The sequence below is a fragment of the Rhinolophus hipposideros genome (assembly GCF_964194185.1).
Source record: "Rhinolophus hipposideros genome assembly, chromosome: 6".
Classification (NCBI taxonomy): Eukaryota; Metazoa; Chordata; class Mammalia; order Chiroptera; family Rhinolophidae; genus Rhinolophus; species Rhinolophus hipposideros.
This window is the reverse complement of record NC_138052.1, coordinates 870,264-884,415: the sequence shown is the minus strand read 5'-3', so window position 1 is coordinate 884,415 and position 14,152 is coordinate 870,264. Positions and strand designations below refer to the sequence as shown.

At 38.1% G+C, this 14,152-nt stretch overlaps 1 protein-coding gene across 8 annotated transcripts in view; it reads left to right on the top strand.

Annotated features, from left to right (window-relative positions):
* The window catches only part of SAP130 (Sin3A associated protein 130), an 87,712-nt gene that overhangs the window by 40,120 nt on the left and 33,440 nt on the right, over nucleotides 1-14,152 (top strand). For 5 of the 8 annotated variants that reach the window (XM_081051677.1, XM_081051681.1, XM_081051675.1 and 2 more), the window contains exons 13-15: nucleotides 3,241-3,543; nucleotides 4,195-4,372; nucleotides 6,457-6,561. In XM_081051677.1, coding sequence (XP_080907803.1) covers nucleotides 3,241-3,543; nucleotides 4,195-4,372; nucleotides 6,457-6,561 — 586 coding nt within the window. The remainder of the gene's footprint in view (nucleotides 1-3,240; nucleotides 3,544-4,194; nucleotides 4,373-6,456; nucleotides 6,562-14,152) is intronic. The other 3 variants (XM_081051679.1, XM_081051682.1, XM_081051676.1) reach the window with 1 other exon arrangement.

The following is a 14,152-nucleotide window of genomic DNA, read 5'->3' as shown; positions in this document are numbered from 1 at the left end:
AGAGGGACTCGGTGCAAATGAAGAACTGAATTTTTTTGTTTTACTTAAAATTGGAGAAACTTCACATATGTTTGAAACAACTTAGTGGTGTGGAACTACTTTATCAAAATGTAGATTTTATGGAATCAAAATACAACTCTAATTTTTGTGATAAAAATTTAGTATCTAAATTGAGATACGCTTTAAGAGTAAAATATACCCTGAATTTTGAAGACATAGCATGGAAAGAGAATGTAAAAGATGTTATTTAAAACGTTTATAGTGATTACATTTTGAAATGATAATATTTTGGATATATTGGATTAAACAAAATATATCATTAAAATCAATTTGGCCTGCTTCTTTTTACTTATGTTGCTATAGGAAAATTTTAAGTTGCATGTGTGGCTTATATATACAAAGTGCTGGTCTAAAACTTTGAAACGCTGGAAAGTATTTAAATAGCTTTGAAAACAGGTTCTTTTATCTCTGTTGGTTTGTTTTGGGGTTTTTTTTTGCAAAACTTTCTCCAAGTTTTATTTTTAATTTTTACCTCTAATGTGGGAAAATAGCTGAACTGTTCTGAATATTCTGCCATGTTTTGCTATACGTTAAATTAATACCATCTTTTCAAAGGAAATTCCTAACAATGTTCCTTATTGACAATCTCGAAGAGACAAAAGAGTGTGTAATTGATTGTCGCTAAAGGTGTTACACTTATTGCTCTAAATCCTTAAGTCGTTATCAGTGACAGCTCTTAACTTTCATGTTCCTTCAACTACTTTGACCAATTGAAACTTCAGTAACAGTGCAGTCATTTTGCCTTTCTGGAGAAGGTGACTCATGACCAGGACGTATTTCTCTGAATGCTAGCCAACTGAAAAGAATATGCAGAGTGTCTCCTGAGCTAGCCCAGTGATTTTCTATAAACGTTTGTAAAACTCCATCATACCAGCACCATGGGAAGTGTTGGGGATCCTGCCAATCATCTGGTTTTCTACATTATTCCAAGTGTCTTTCACCACCGCAGCAGCCCTGGTAGACCCTAACACAGAAAACAGAATGGTACACACAGTCCGCAACACTTCTTTCAGTACCGATATCTACACCATTGCTGGCGCAGATGAGAGGTAATACATTCTTTCTCAGACATGTCAGCCCGTACATGGATGAATACAACTGAAGGAATGATTTATGAACCAGCTTACAGTGTCCTGTTCCAGTGGCTCATTTCAAATAATTCCAAAACAGATGTTTTTCAAATCAGGAAGAGGACAGAAAAATTTTTATATTGTAGGCTCCAATCTTGCCAAATATGGGATTAATCTAATACATAGATTGTGACAGATTAAAGTAATTGTCTCTGGTTGCTTATAAAGGTGGAATCTTGGTCCATTGTTTATTAGTTCAATGTAGATATGAATATGTAATTATGAATATATGTAATCTGTAGTTTATAAGTGATTGATCTCTCTCCAATTGTTCCTAAAATTTCACTTATTTCAGAGGTGTTTTCCATTTTATGTATTCATTTATTCATTATTCATTCCTACATTTATTAATTTCACAAATATTTATTGACACCCTACTGTACGTAAGGTCCTATACCAGGCTCTATTATTAAAGTTGACTGTTAAACATATCTTGCTTTCAACAAGCTTAGAGTCTAGTATGGAAGTAAGACGTGAAGAGATAGTTAGTAGACAGAATAATAAGTCCCAGAAGAGAGGCTTGAGCAAAGAAAGCCTTTCTGCTTCTGAGGTAAGAGAGGTTATTTCTACATGACAGGGTAAGGTTGGAGGTCAGGAGTGATTTTCCTAAATGAAGTAGCATTTGGAAAGCATCTCTTAGAATGGATAAGACAGAGCTATGGTGGGATCAGAGAAAAGCACATTTCTGTCTGTGAATAAAGTATTAGCATAGAATATGTTTTTGGAACAGAGTGGTTCGGTTTGGGCTGGAGCACAGTGTGAGTGAGGATGTAGTCCTTTCAAGATTGGATCTTGAAAAGGCTTGGAATGGTGACTAGACTGCATGATCTACAACAGGCAAGCTACCAAAAACTATTATTGAACAGAAGTAACAGAAGTACATTTCTCAGGAAGAAACTAATGCTCTGGCACTATTTGCTAATTTATCAAGGGGGAAATTGCAATATAGCAGTGACTATAAATTTGCATGTACTAACTTTTCACTCTACTTTTCTCATTCAAAATAAAAATTGATCTTTATATGGTTTATAAAACTTTTTCATTTATATCTTTTTTAAATTGAAGTATAATTGACATATTAGTTTCAGGTGTACAACATAATGATTTGATATTTGTCTGTATTGCAGAATGCTCACCACAGAAGTGTAGAGCATCCATCACCACATATAGTTAAAATAATTTTTTTCTTGTGAAGTGAGAACTTTTAAGATCTCTCATAGCAACTTTTAAATAAGCAGTTCACTATGATTAACTATAGTCGCCATGCTGTACATTACACCCCGTTGACTTATGTATTTTATAACTGGAAATTTGTACCCTTAGACACCCTTGAGCCATTTTACTCAGCCCCTACCCCCACACCGCCCACCTCTGGCAACAACCAGTCTGTTCTCTATATCTGTGAGCTTGGTTTGCATTTGTTTTTTCTTAGATTCCAATATAAATGAGATTATATAGTATTTGTCTTTCTCTGTCTTTAGTTCATTTAGCACAGGACCCTCAAGGTCCATTATGTTGCAAGCAACAAGATTTCCTTTTGTATGGTTGAGTAATACTCCTGTGTGCGTGTGTGATATGCACATAGGTGATGTGTTTGCTTGACAGAAAAAAGAAAACTTGCTTGTACTGTCTCTTCAGTGGATATATGGAACTTAAAATTCATAACTGTTATATTTCAGAAATGCCTATGATAGTGGTTCTATCAAGTAAAACAAAGATTCTTGACCTGGGAGCCATGAGTGTATTTCAGACGTTTTATATTAATTACTTAGCACAATTGCCTGGCTCACATTTGGAATTTAGTAGGTGATTGGTTTTTTGTTTTAATGCTATTTCTAGTAATCTGTAGAAAGGTCATAGCGACTTGATAGGAAGTGAGAAGGGGAAAAAAACCTCGATTTGTAGTTTTGTATAGCACTTTTTTGTTTTTAACCGAGGGTTTATATCTTGTACAGTAGGAAAGTTCTGTTTTCATTTTAGTGTTTTTCTCCTATGTGGACTGTGTCTAATCAGAGCTAACACTTGTAGTCACTTTTTGCATTGTTTTTAGTTTCAGCTCAGGCTCCAAACTCGGCCATAACGGCTCAGACTGGTGTGGGGGTGGCATCTACCGTCCACCTAAACCCCATGCAGTTGATGACAGTGGATGCATCTCATGCTCGGCACATCCAGGGGATCCAGCCTGCGCCCATCGGGGCCCAGGGGATCCAGCCTGCGCCCATCGGGGCCCCAGGCATGCAGCCAGCACCCATTGGCACACAGGGAATTCACTCCGCAACCCCGCTCAACACACAGGGACTTCAGCCCGCAGCAGTCGGTACTCAGCAGCCTCCGCCCGAAGGAAAGACGTCAGGTAATTTTACTTTCTGCGTGGGAGTTGGTGTGGAGAAAAGAGAGATACTGGGTTTAAATCCTGATCCGCCGCTTGCTGGCTTTGTTGTCTCAGGTAGTTTCTCCAGGCTTTCATTTCCTCCTTGGAACAGGAGTTGCTTAGAACTTTCCTGTCAGGGTCACTGTAAGCATGAGAAATACATAAACAACCTAGTAGCCATTTACACGTGGTAAGAACTGCATTCTGGAAAGGACTCTTAGTTGAGAGAGCAAATTCACCTTATAGTAGTAATAGTCTCATTCCATTTAAGATTTTTTTTAAAGCTGTATGTAAAGCTGTAAAATTAAGATTGACTGAATTGTTCGTACCACTTTTAGGGATTGAGAGGCAGTTGTGTTTTATGAAAACTGGGAGAACATTTCTTGAAGTATACTGTGTACTTTATGTATCTTACCTCATTTATTAGGAGTGATGATCATACAGAAAAGAAAAATTGTTATTGATTACGTACCAAAAGACTCCTAACCCTTATCTTCTTGAAATTGGACAGTCATAGCATGCATGCTCTGATTCTGGTGATCTGATTGCTTTTTATTTGTTATGTGACATTTTCGTAGTTTTTCTTTCGTTTCCCTCTCCTCACTGTTCTCCCTGCCCCTCCCTGTCCTCCAGCAGTGGTCCTGGCAGATGGAGCCACAATTGTAGCCAACCCCATTAGCAGTCCATTCAGTGCTGCCCCAGCCGCAACCACGGTGGTGCAGACCCACAGCCAGAGTGCTAGCAGCAGCGCTCCAGCCCAGGGCTCATCGCCCCGGCCAAGTATACTGCGGAAGAAACCCACCACAGATGGGTGAGTAGGCCCAGTCGTGCCAGATGCCACTGCTCATGCTGGCTATGAGTGGTCTAATCCAGTTGTAGGCTGTGCTTATGTTCCACTCTGGTACATCGCGCCAGTCGTTTTTCCAGGTGCTCATATCCGTTTACACCCTCGCCAGCTGTGGGGATCATTGCATTCATCATTACCAGCTCTTGTTATTGGCACTTTTTTAAAGTTTAGTCATCTCATTAGGTTGTTTTGTTTATTTTTGCTTTTGGGGAGTGGGTAATGGAGTTGATCTATCTTTTCTGTTTATTTCTTATGGAAAAGTTTAAACATAATCAAATTTTGAACATATAAATGTGTACCCATTATCCAGCTTCAGTTATCAACGTAACAGCTCATGGCCGATTTTATCTTTATGCCCACCGACCCCCTGCCACCATATTATTTTGAAGCAAATTCAAACAGCACATCGTTTCATTTTTATATTTTTCAGCATGTCTGTTGAGAGATAATATATTTAAAAAATGCAATGACTCCTTAATATCAAATATCTAGTTATTGTTCAAATTTCCACTGATCTCAAATGTCACAAGTTTTGTTTTGGTTTATATTATTTACTTGAATTAGTATTTTGATGTGGTGCACACGTTAAGATTAGTTGATATGTCTCTTAAGACTCTTCTAATATGCAGGTTTCCTCCATCTCTTTTTTTCATGCAATTTATTTGTTGAAGAAACTTTGTCTTTTGTCCTATGGAGTCCCTCACTCTCCCCCCTGGAATTTGTTGATTGTATCCACCTTGTATTAGTTTCTTAGAACTGCTATAACAAATCACCACAAACTTAGTAGCTAAGAACAACGGAAATTTATGCTCAGGATTCTGATGGCTAGAAGTCTGCATTCGAGGTGTTTGCAGGGTCGCTTCTTCTGCATGCTATCAGAATGCTGTCTTCTGCATGCCGTCCCGTGCCTGTCTCTCAGCTGCTGAGGCTGCTGGCGGTCCTCTGCATTCACTGCCTGTGGACTCCTCACTCCAGTCCCCTTTCATGTTCATGTGGCCTTCCCTTCTCAGGTCTCCCTCTCCTTTCTGTTATAACTGCCAGTCATTGGGTTTAGGGCCTTCCCTAAATTTAGAGTGATCTCAGCTCAAGATCCTTAACTTAATTACATTCGCAAAAACTATTATACTCACACGTGCCAGGGATTAGGACTGAGATGTATCTTTTTAGGGAACACAACTCAAACCACTAACCTTATAGCGTAGTTTTACTTGTTCTTCTCTCCTCCCCATTTTCTCTAGTTGTTACTTGACTCTGAAGGCTTGATTAAATTCAGTTTTTAAATTTTTGTTTTGTCAAGACTACTTCATAAGTCTGTGATTTAGTCTTTTACCAGGAGACAAGGTGTCTGGTGCTCACCGTTTTTGAGCTGTTACCTGTCTTGAAGATCAGTATCTGGGTCCATTAGTTATTGGGCGTTGCAAAATGATGTATTCTGGTTCTAAAACTTCTCTCTCATACCTACTCTCATCTAACTTTCGCTCTACACCACTGCCTGCATTAACATGTCGTGGTCGTTCACGACTTCTGCATTGCTGAGTCCAGCGGTCAGTTCTCAGTCTGAGCCACACATGGTCTCTCTACCGCACGGCATAGTTGGTCACTAACGGCCTAGATCAGCCTTTTTCACTTGGCTTCCAGGAACTTGCTCAGGTCAATATAAATACATAGACATTATAATGACTGTAGACATTTAATATGGATTTAAATTTTAAGTGAAAAGGAGATGTGGCATGCTAGTAAAAGCAACTAAAAGAGTTACAGTGATGGCTTTCTGGAGAGTTCTGGGCACGAAGTGGGGAGGGATAGGGAATGGACCCGCTCTATTTTGTTGAAAGTCTTCTAGTACTGTTTGACTTTTTAAATAACATGCCTATATTGCTTTGATAAAATTTTAAAAATCATTAAAAATTAATTTAAAAATTCACTTTAGTGTGTTTTTTTTTTTTTTTTTTGCAATAGCTATCTATGCCTAACAAATGTGCATCTCACACTTATCTTTTAAGGCTTTCAGACTGCTGTTTTCCAGGCTTGCCTCTTGTCTCTTTCAGAATGGCAGTTCGGAAAACCCTCATTCCTCCTCAGCCTCCTGAAGTGGCGAGTCCTCGAGTGGAGAGCACTATGCGCAGTACATCCGGGTCACCTAGGCCTGCAAGGTGAGCGCATGATGGTTCCCACTCTTCGCTTCCACCTGCTGTAATCGGGGAGGAGAAATTCTAATACATGTCACGAATTTCACATGTTTTATATGCTATTTCTAGCTACATGACCTGGACACATTTTTCAACCTCTCTGACCCTCATTTGCCTCATTTATAAAATGGAGATGCTTATAACAATTACCTCATAGGATTCTTATGTATTTACATGAAACGATGCATTAAAAATACTTAGAACAGAGTCTGCCTCATAGTAAGCAACCAGTTGTTTTTGTTGCTAAAAATGGCTTCACGACAATACTTAATACATGCTTTTTTCTTTATTCTTTATCATCTGAATTCCAAAAGTGAAATTATTTTGGGGAAAAAGTGAGACAACAGAAAAACAATTTAAAAGTGAATATACAGTGAAAATCATTGTCCTAGTCTCCATCCACCTTGTCGATCCCAATCCCCAGAAAAATATTGATGGGTAACAGTTTTGTCAAGTATCTTTCCATATCTTTTCCTACATATACATAGATGGTTAGATTCTTAAAAACAAGATCTTGCTGAGTGATTATTCTGTAACTTACTGTTCTGTATCTTTTTAATTTAACCTAATATTACCATGGTAATATATTTAGATCTACTTCATAAGCCATTCAAGAAAAAAATTATGAATACCTTGAGGATGCCAAGTGTCATTTTAGAATTTGGGGATATATAACAGTGATTAAAACAGAAAAAGTGTCCTTTCTAGTGAGTGTAGAGAATGAATAAATGTGTGAAAAGCAGTGTGAAAGGAATACAGTCGTATCTTTTCAAATTAGTGTTTTTGTTTTCTTCAGATAAATTTCCAAAAGTAGAATTGCTCGTTCACATGGCAGCTCTATTCTTAGTGTTTTGAGGACTCTACACACTGTTTTCCATAGTGGCTACACCAATTACACTCCCACCTACATACAGGGCACAAGGGTTGCCTTTTCTGCACATCCTCAACATTTGTTGTTTGTTGACTTTTTGATAATAGCCATTCTGACAGGTGTTGCAGTACCTCTTTGGAGATTTGATTTGCATTTCCCTGATGATTAGTGACGTTGAGCATCTTATCATATGTCTGTTGGCCATCTGTATGTCCTCTGAAGAAATGTCTCTCTGTGTCCTCTGCCCAGTTTTTGATCGGATTGTTTATTTCTTTGTTATTTCTGTTATATGAGTTCCTTACGTATTTTGGGTAGTAGCCCCTCATTTGTGAGTATATTCCCCCATGTAGTAGGTAGTCTTTTACTTTTTTTCTTTAAATTTTTTAGTTAAATTTTTTTTTATTTTTTTTTATTTTTAAAGTTAATTGGGGTGACAATTGTTAGCAAAGTTACATAGATTTCAGGTGTACAATTCTGTATTACATCATCTATATATCACATTGGGTGTTCACCACCCAGAGTCAGTTCTCTTTCCATCACGACATATTTGAGTCTTTTCATTTTGTTAGTGGTTTCGTTCACTGTACAAAAACGTTTTATTTTGATGTAATCTCATTTATTCATTTTTGCTTTTGTTTCCCTGCTTGAGGGGACATACCCAAAAGATACTATTGATGTCAAAGGGTTTACTACCTCTGTTTTCTTCTGTGAGTTTTGTGGTTACAAGTCTTACATTTAAGCCTTTAATTTACTGTTCCATTTCTTTTTTTTTTTCTTTGCATATATCTGTCCATTTTTCCCAGCACCACTTATTGAAGAGACTGTCATTTCTTCATTGTATATTCTTGCCTCCTTTGACCACATAAGTGAGGGTATATTTCTGGGCTCTCCGTTCAGTGATCTATGGGTCTGTTTTTATGCCAGTACTATGCTGTTTTGATTATTATAGCTTTGTAGGATAGTTTGAGATCGCAGAGCATAATGCCTCCAACTTTGTCCTTTCTAAAGATTGCTTTGGCTATCTGCGATCTTTCATGGTTCCATATAAATTTTAGGATTACCTTTTTTACTTCTGAGAAGAATGTTGTGGTATTTTTATAGGGATTACGTTGAATCTGTAGATTCCTTTGGATAGTATGGACATTTTAACGATATTAGTCTTTCCAATCCTTGAGCACGGTATATCCTTCCATTTATTTGTGTCCTTTTTAATTTTTTTCTTCAGTGTCTTATAGTTTTCAGAGTATAGGTTTTTCACCTCCTTCGTTGAATTTATTTGTACGGTGTTTCACTGAAGACCTAGCTGGACCACCAGCTCTAATGTGTCTTTTGGAGCAAAAAGTAATATAAAACCTGATATTATATTGTATTGTATAATATTATGTCATATTATATTAATCATATTATGTTGTATTATATTAATTACATATTATGTTATATTATACCCAGTCTTATATTAAAATACAACCGAGTCTTATATTAATTTTTGCTCCAAAAGACGCAGTAGAGTTGATGGTCTGGCTAGGTCTTATTTTCGGGGAAACACGGTAGGTGTTTCATTTTTTCTGAAGCAGTGGTAAATGGTATTATTTTCTTTTTTAATTAAAGTTTATTGGGGTGACAGTTGTTAGTAAAGTTAAATTGGTTTCAGGTGTACAATTCTGTATTACATCATCTGTGTATCACATTGAGTGTTCACCACCCAGAGACAGTTCTCCTTCCATCACCATGTATTTGACACCTTTTACCGTCATCTACCACCCTCCTCTCCCCCACCCTCTGGTAACCACTAAACTATTGTCTGTTTCTATGAGTTTTTGTTTCTTCATTTGTTTGTCTTGTTCCAAGGGATTATTTTCTTAATTTCTCCCTATTAGTATATAGAAATGTGACAGATTTCTGTATATTGATTTTGTATCCTGCTATTTTACTTATTCATTTATTCTAATAATTTTTAGTGGAGTCTTTAGGGTTTTCTATGTATAGTATCATGTCCTCTGCAAATAGTGACAGTTTTACTTCTTCCTTTCAAATTTGGATGCCTTTTATTTTATTTATTTTTGTTTATTTATATATTTTTTTAGTTTCAAGTGTACAAAGCAAAGTAATAGACATTTAAACCTCTCATGAAGTGATAACCCACCTCCCAAGCTACTGCCCCTCTGAAATCTTATATAGCTGTTACAGTACCAACGACTATCTTCCCTATGTTGTACTCCACATCCCGTGACTATATATATTTATATATTTAGTTGTAGTTGACATTCGATATTACTCTACTGGAGCTTCAGGTTTATAGTGCATTGGTCAGGCATCTACACTGTCTATGACGTGATCCCCCTGATAAGTCCAGTGCCTATCTGACACCTTACATGATCTTGACAACATTGTTGATTATATTCCCCTTACTGTATTAACTATCAATTTACATTTCTTAATACCTTCACATTTTTCACCCTGCCCTCAACCCCATTCCCCTCTATTATCCTGATAGATCTAGTATCTATCTGGTACCATATACCTAGTTATTAAAATATTATTGACTGTATTCCTTTTGATATACCCTACATCCCCATGACTACTGTGTAGCAACCCATTTGTATTTCTTAATCCCTTCCCCTTTTCACCCATCCCCAAGAAGTCCCTCTAAGATTGCTTGTAAAAGGTAGCTTCTTATCCTTTCTCTTGTCTGGGAAGCTCTTTATCTGTCCTTCTATTCTAAATGATAGTTTTGCTGGGTAGAGTAATCTTGGTTGTAGGTCCTTGCTTTTCACCACTTGGAATATTTCCTGCCAACCCCTCTGGCCTGCAAAGTTTCTGTTGAGAAATCAGCTGACATTCTTATGGGGACTCCCTTGTAGGTAACTAACTGCTTTTCTCTTGCTTTTAAGATTCTCTCTTTGTCTTTAACTTTTGGCATTTTAATTATGATGTGTCTTGGTGTTGGCCTCTTTGGTTTTGTCTTATTTGGGACTTCCTGGGCTTGTATATCTATTTTCCTCACCAAGTTAGGGAAGTTTTCTGTCATTATTTCTTCAAATAAGTTTTCAATTCCTTGCTCTCTCTCTTCTTCTTCTGGTACTCCTATAATGTGAAAGTTGGCACACTCAGTGTTGCCCCAGAGGCCCCTTAAACTCTCCTTAGTCTTTTGGATTCTTTTTTTCTTTTTGCTGTTCTGGTTGGGTGTTTTCTGCTACCTTATCTTCTACATCGCTGATTGGATCCTCTTCTTCATCTAATCTGCTATTGATTCCCTGTAATATATTCTTCATTTCCATTATTATATCCTTTATTTCTGACTGGTTCTTTTTCATGGTTTCCATCTCCATTTTTATGCTTCCTATCTCTCTGTTGAAGTTCTCACAGAGGTCATTGAGCATTTTTATAACCAGTGTTTGGAACTATGCGTCTGATAGATTGCTTATCTCCTTTTTTCTCTTGGTTCTTTTTCTGGAGTTTTATTCTGTTCTTTTATTTGGGACATGTGTCTTTGTCTCCCAATTTTGGCTGCCTCCCTGTGTTTGTTTCTATGTATTAGGTAGGGCAGCTATGTCTTCCGGTCTTAGCAAAGTGGCCCTATATAGTAGGTGTGCTGTGGGGCTCAGTGACGCAGTCTTTCTGATCACCTGAGCCACGCACTCCAGATGTGTCCCTTGTGTGGGTTGTGTGTGCCCTCCTCTTATAATTGAGTCTTGGTTGATAATTGCACATCAATGGGAGGGACTGACCCTTTGGGCTCACTGTTTATGAGGACAGGCTGTGACTATAGTGGAAGAGTTTTGCAGGGGCTGATCCTACAGAGTCCCCTGCCCAATCCGCCCCTTGGGTGTGTCGTCCTTGGAGGCTGCTAGGTGATGCTCCAGTTCATTTTAAAGCTGGCCACTTGGGGCGCTAGCCCCAAGGCCACCTTGGAGGGGATTTGCTGTAGGTCTAGTTCAGTCACAGCCTGTGTCCCACCCAAGGCCACCCAGTGGGAGCCAGAAAGAAATCCGCAGATGGCTGCCACCCGTGCTGTGCTTGGAAGTACCTTGAGAGGCCAAGCTGTGAGCCAAGGCTGGCTGCCCCTAGTGCCTACTTAGGGCTGTTCAGCCAGAGGTACAGGAAACGCTCAAGCCAGATGCTGCTTTTCTGGATTCTGCGAACCTTTGAGAGACCCTAGAAAAGTCTGTAGCATGAGCTAGGGCAGGCGGTCTGCACAGAAAAGCCACTGAAAACAGCCTGGGTGTGCCCTAAAGTTGGACAGGGTGGGGTCTTGAATCGCCAGGGCCTGGCAAACAAAAGGCACAGTCTCAGATATGTTGGCTGCCTGTGTTCACATGTGGAGGAGGGATAGGGCTCAGTAAAGAAAGTGGTCTCCGCCAGCTCCCCTGTCCAGGAGAAAGTCGCCCCTCCATCCCAAGCCAGACTACTCAGTTCCCCATCATTTGTCCGTGCAGCCTATCTAGCCGCTGCCCCAGCGCTGGAGCTCAAATCAAGTGATTCCATTGGTGGGTAAGTCCGCGCGCAGTCCCTTAGAGAGGAGCGCTTGGGAGTGCGACTGTGCTCTGTCTCACTCAGTCACAATTTCCGCTGGTTTTCACAGCCAAAAATTATGGGGACTTCTCTCTCTGGCACTGGAACCCTGGGCTGAGGTTGGCTGGGGATCTTTTGCTCCCCACAGCCGAAATATTCCTTCTGATCTTTTAATGGTTACACGTGGGTGTGGGACCAGCCGATTCCATGTCTATTCCCCTCCCACCAGTCTGGAGGTGGCTGCTTCTTCACATCTTTAGTTGAAAGGCTTCAGTTCAGCTTGATTTTAGGCAATTCTCAATAATGGTGGTTTGTAGATTAGTTGTAATTTTGATGTGGTTGTGAGAGAAGGTAAACACAGCATTTACCTACATCGTGGTTTTCTTACCTGGTCTTTTATTTCTTTTATTTCTTGTCTAATTGCCGTGGCTTCGACTTCCAACACTATATTTAATAATAGGTGTGAGAGAGATCATCCTTATCTTGTTCCTGATGTTACAAGAAAAGCTTTCAGCTTTTCACCATTGAGTATGATGTTAGCTAGGGGCTTGTCATTACATGGCCTTTGTCATATAGACATAAATTCCTTCCATACCTACCTTGTTGAGAGTTTTATCATAAATGGATGTTGAATTTTCTGTATTTGTTGAGACAATCATACTATTTTTATCCTTGGTTTTGTTGCTGTAATGTTTCATTAATTGCTTGGTGGATATTGAACCATCCTTAATCCCTGATATAAATCCCATTTTATCATGTTGTTATTGTCTTAATGGATTGTTCGATTCAGTTTGCTGGTATTATGTTGAGAATTTGTACGTCTGTGTTCATCATGGATATTGATCTGTGATTTTCCTTTTTTTAGTGTCTTTGTCTGGTTGGAGTATCTGCGTACTAATACTGGCCTTTGTAAAATGAGTGTGACAGGGTTCCTTCCTCTTCAATTGTTTGGAATCGTTTGAGAAGCATTGGTATTAATTCTTCTTTCAATAATTGTCAGAATTCACCTTTGAAGCCATCTGGTCTTGGACTTTGTTTGTTGGGAGATTTTTAATTACTGCTTCAATTTCCTTGCCAGTAATAGGTCTGTTCAGATTTTCTGTTTCTTCCGGCCTTAGTGTTTAATTAAAGGTTGTATGTTTCTAGAAAGTTACCCATTTTTTCTAGGTTGTCCATTTTGATGGCATATAATTGTTCATAGTATTGATTAACAATCCTTTGTATTTCTGTGGTGTCAGTTGTATCTCTAATCTCTCTCATTTTAAATTTTTCAAATTTTAACTCGCTTTCTTTTTCTAGATGAGTTTCACTAGAGGTTTATCAGTTTTTTTATCCTTTCAGAGAACTAGCTGTACATTTCATTGATCTTTTTAATTTTTTTTTTTTTAGTCTATTTTGCTTAGTTCTGCTCTGATCATCATTATTTTTTTCCTTTTACTTTAGAGGGTTATTTAATTCATTTTCTAATTTCTAGGTGTGAAGTTATTTGGGGTTGACCTTGTTTCTTGAGAAAGGCCTGAATAGCTGTAAACTTCCTTCTTAAAACTGCTTTTGCTATGGCACATAAATTTTGGAAATTTGTGTTTTCATTTGTCTCAATGTGTTTTTGGAATTCCTGTTTGATTTCCTCTTTGATACATTGTTTGTTTTTTTAGTAGCATGTTGTTTAATCTCCATGTATTTTGGGGTTGGTTTATTATTTTCCTGTTTTCTTCCTGTAGTTAATTTCTAGTTTCATACCATTGTGGTCAGAAGATAATGCTTGATGTAATTTCCATCTTGAATTTGTTGAGGCTGATTTTGTGACTGAATATGTGGTCTGGAAAATGTTTCATGTGCATGTGAGGAAAATGTGCCTTCTGCAGTTTTGGCATGAAATGTTCTATAAATGTTTACTAAGTTGATCTACTCTAAATATGACATTAAGGCCATTATTTCCCTATTAATTATCTGTCTGAATGATCTGTCATTCTGGTAAGTGGAGTATAAAATTCTCCAAATATCCTGTATTATTGTTAATTTCTGACTTTATGTCTATTAATTTTTGCTTTATATAATTGGGTGGTCCTATGTTGAGTGCATATATATACAATTATTCTGCCTCCTCCATGCTTTATGGTTTTGATGGCATATTTTATATATTTCTGTTTTGTGTATCTACTATTTTAGTTA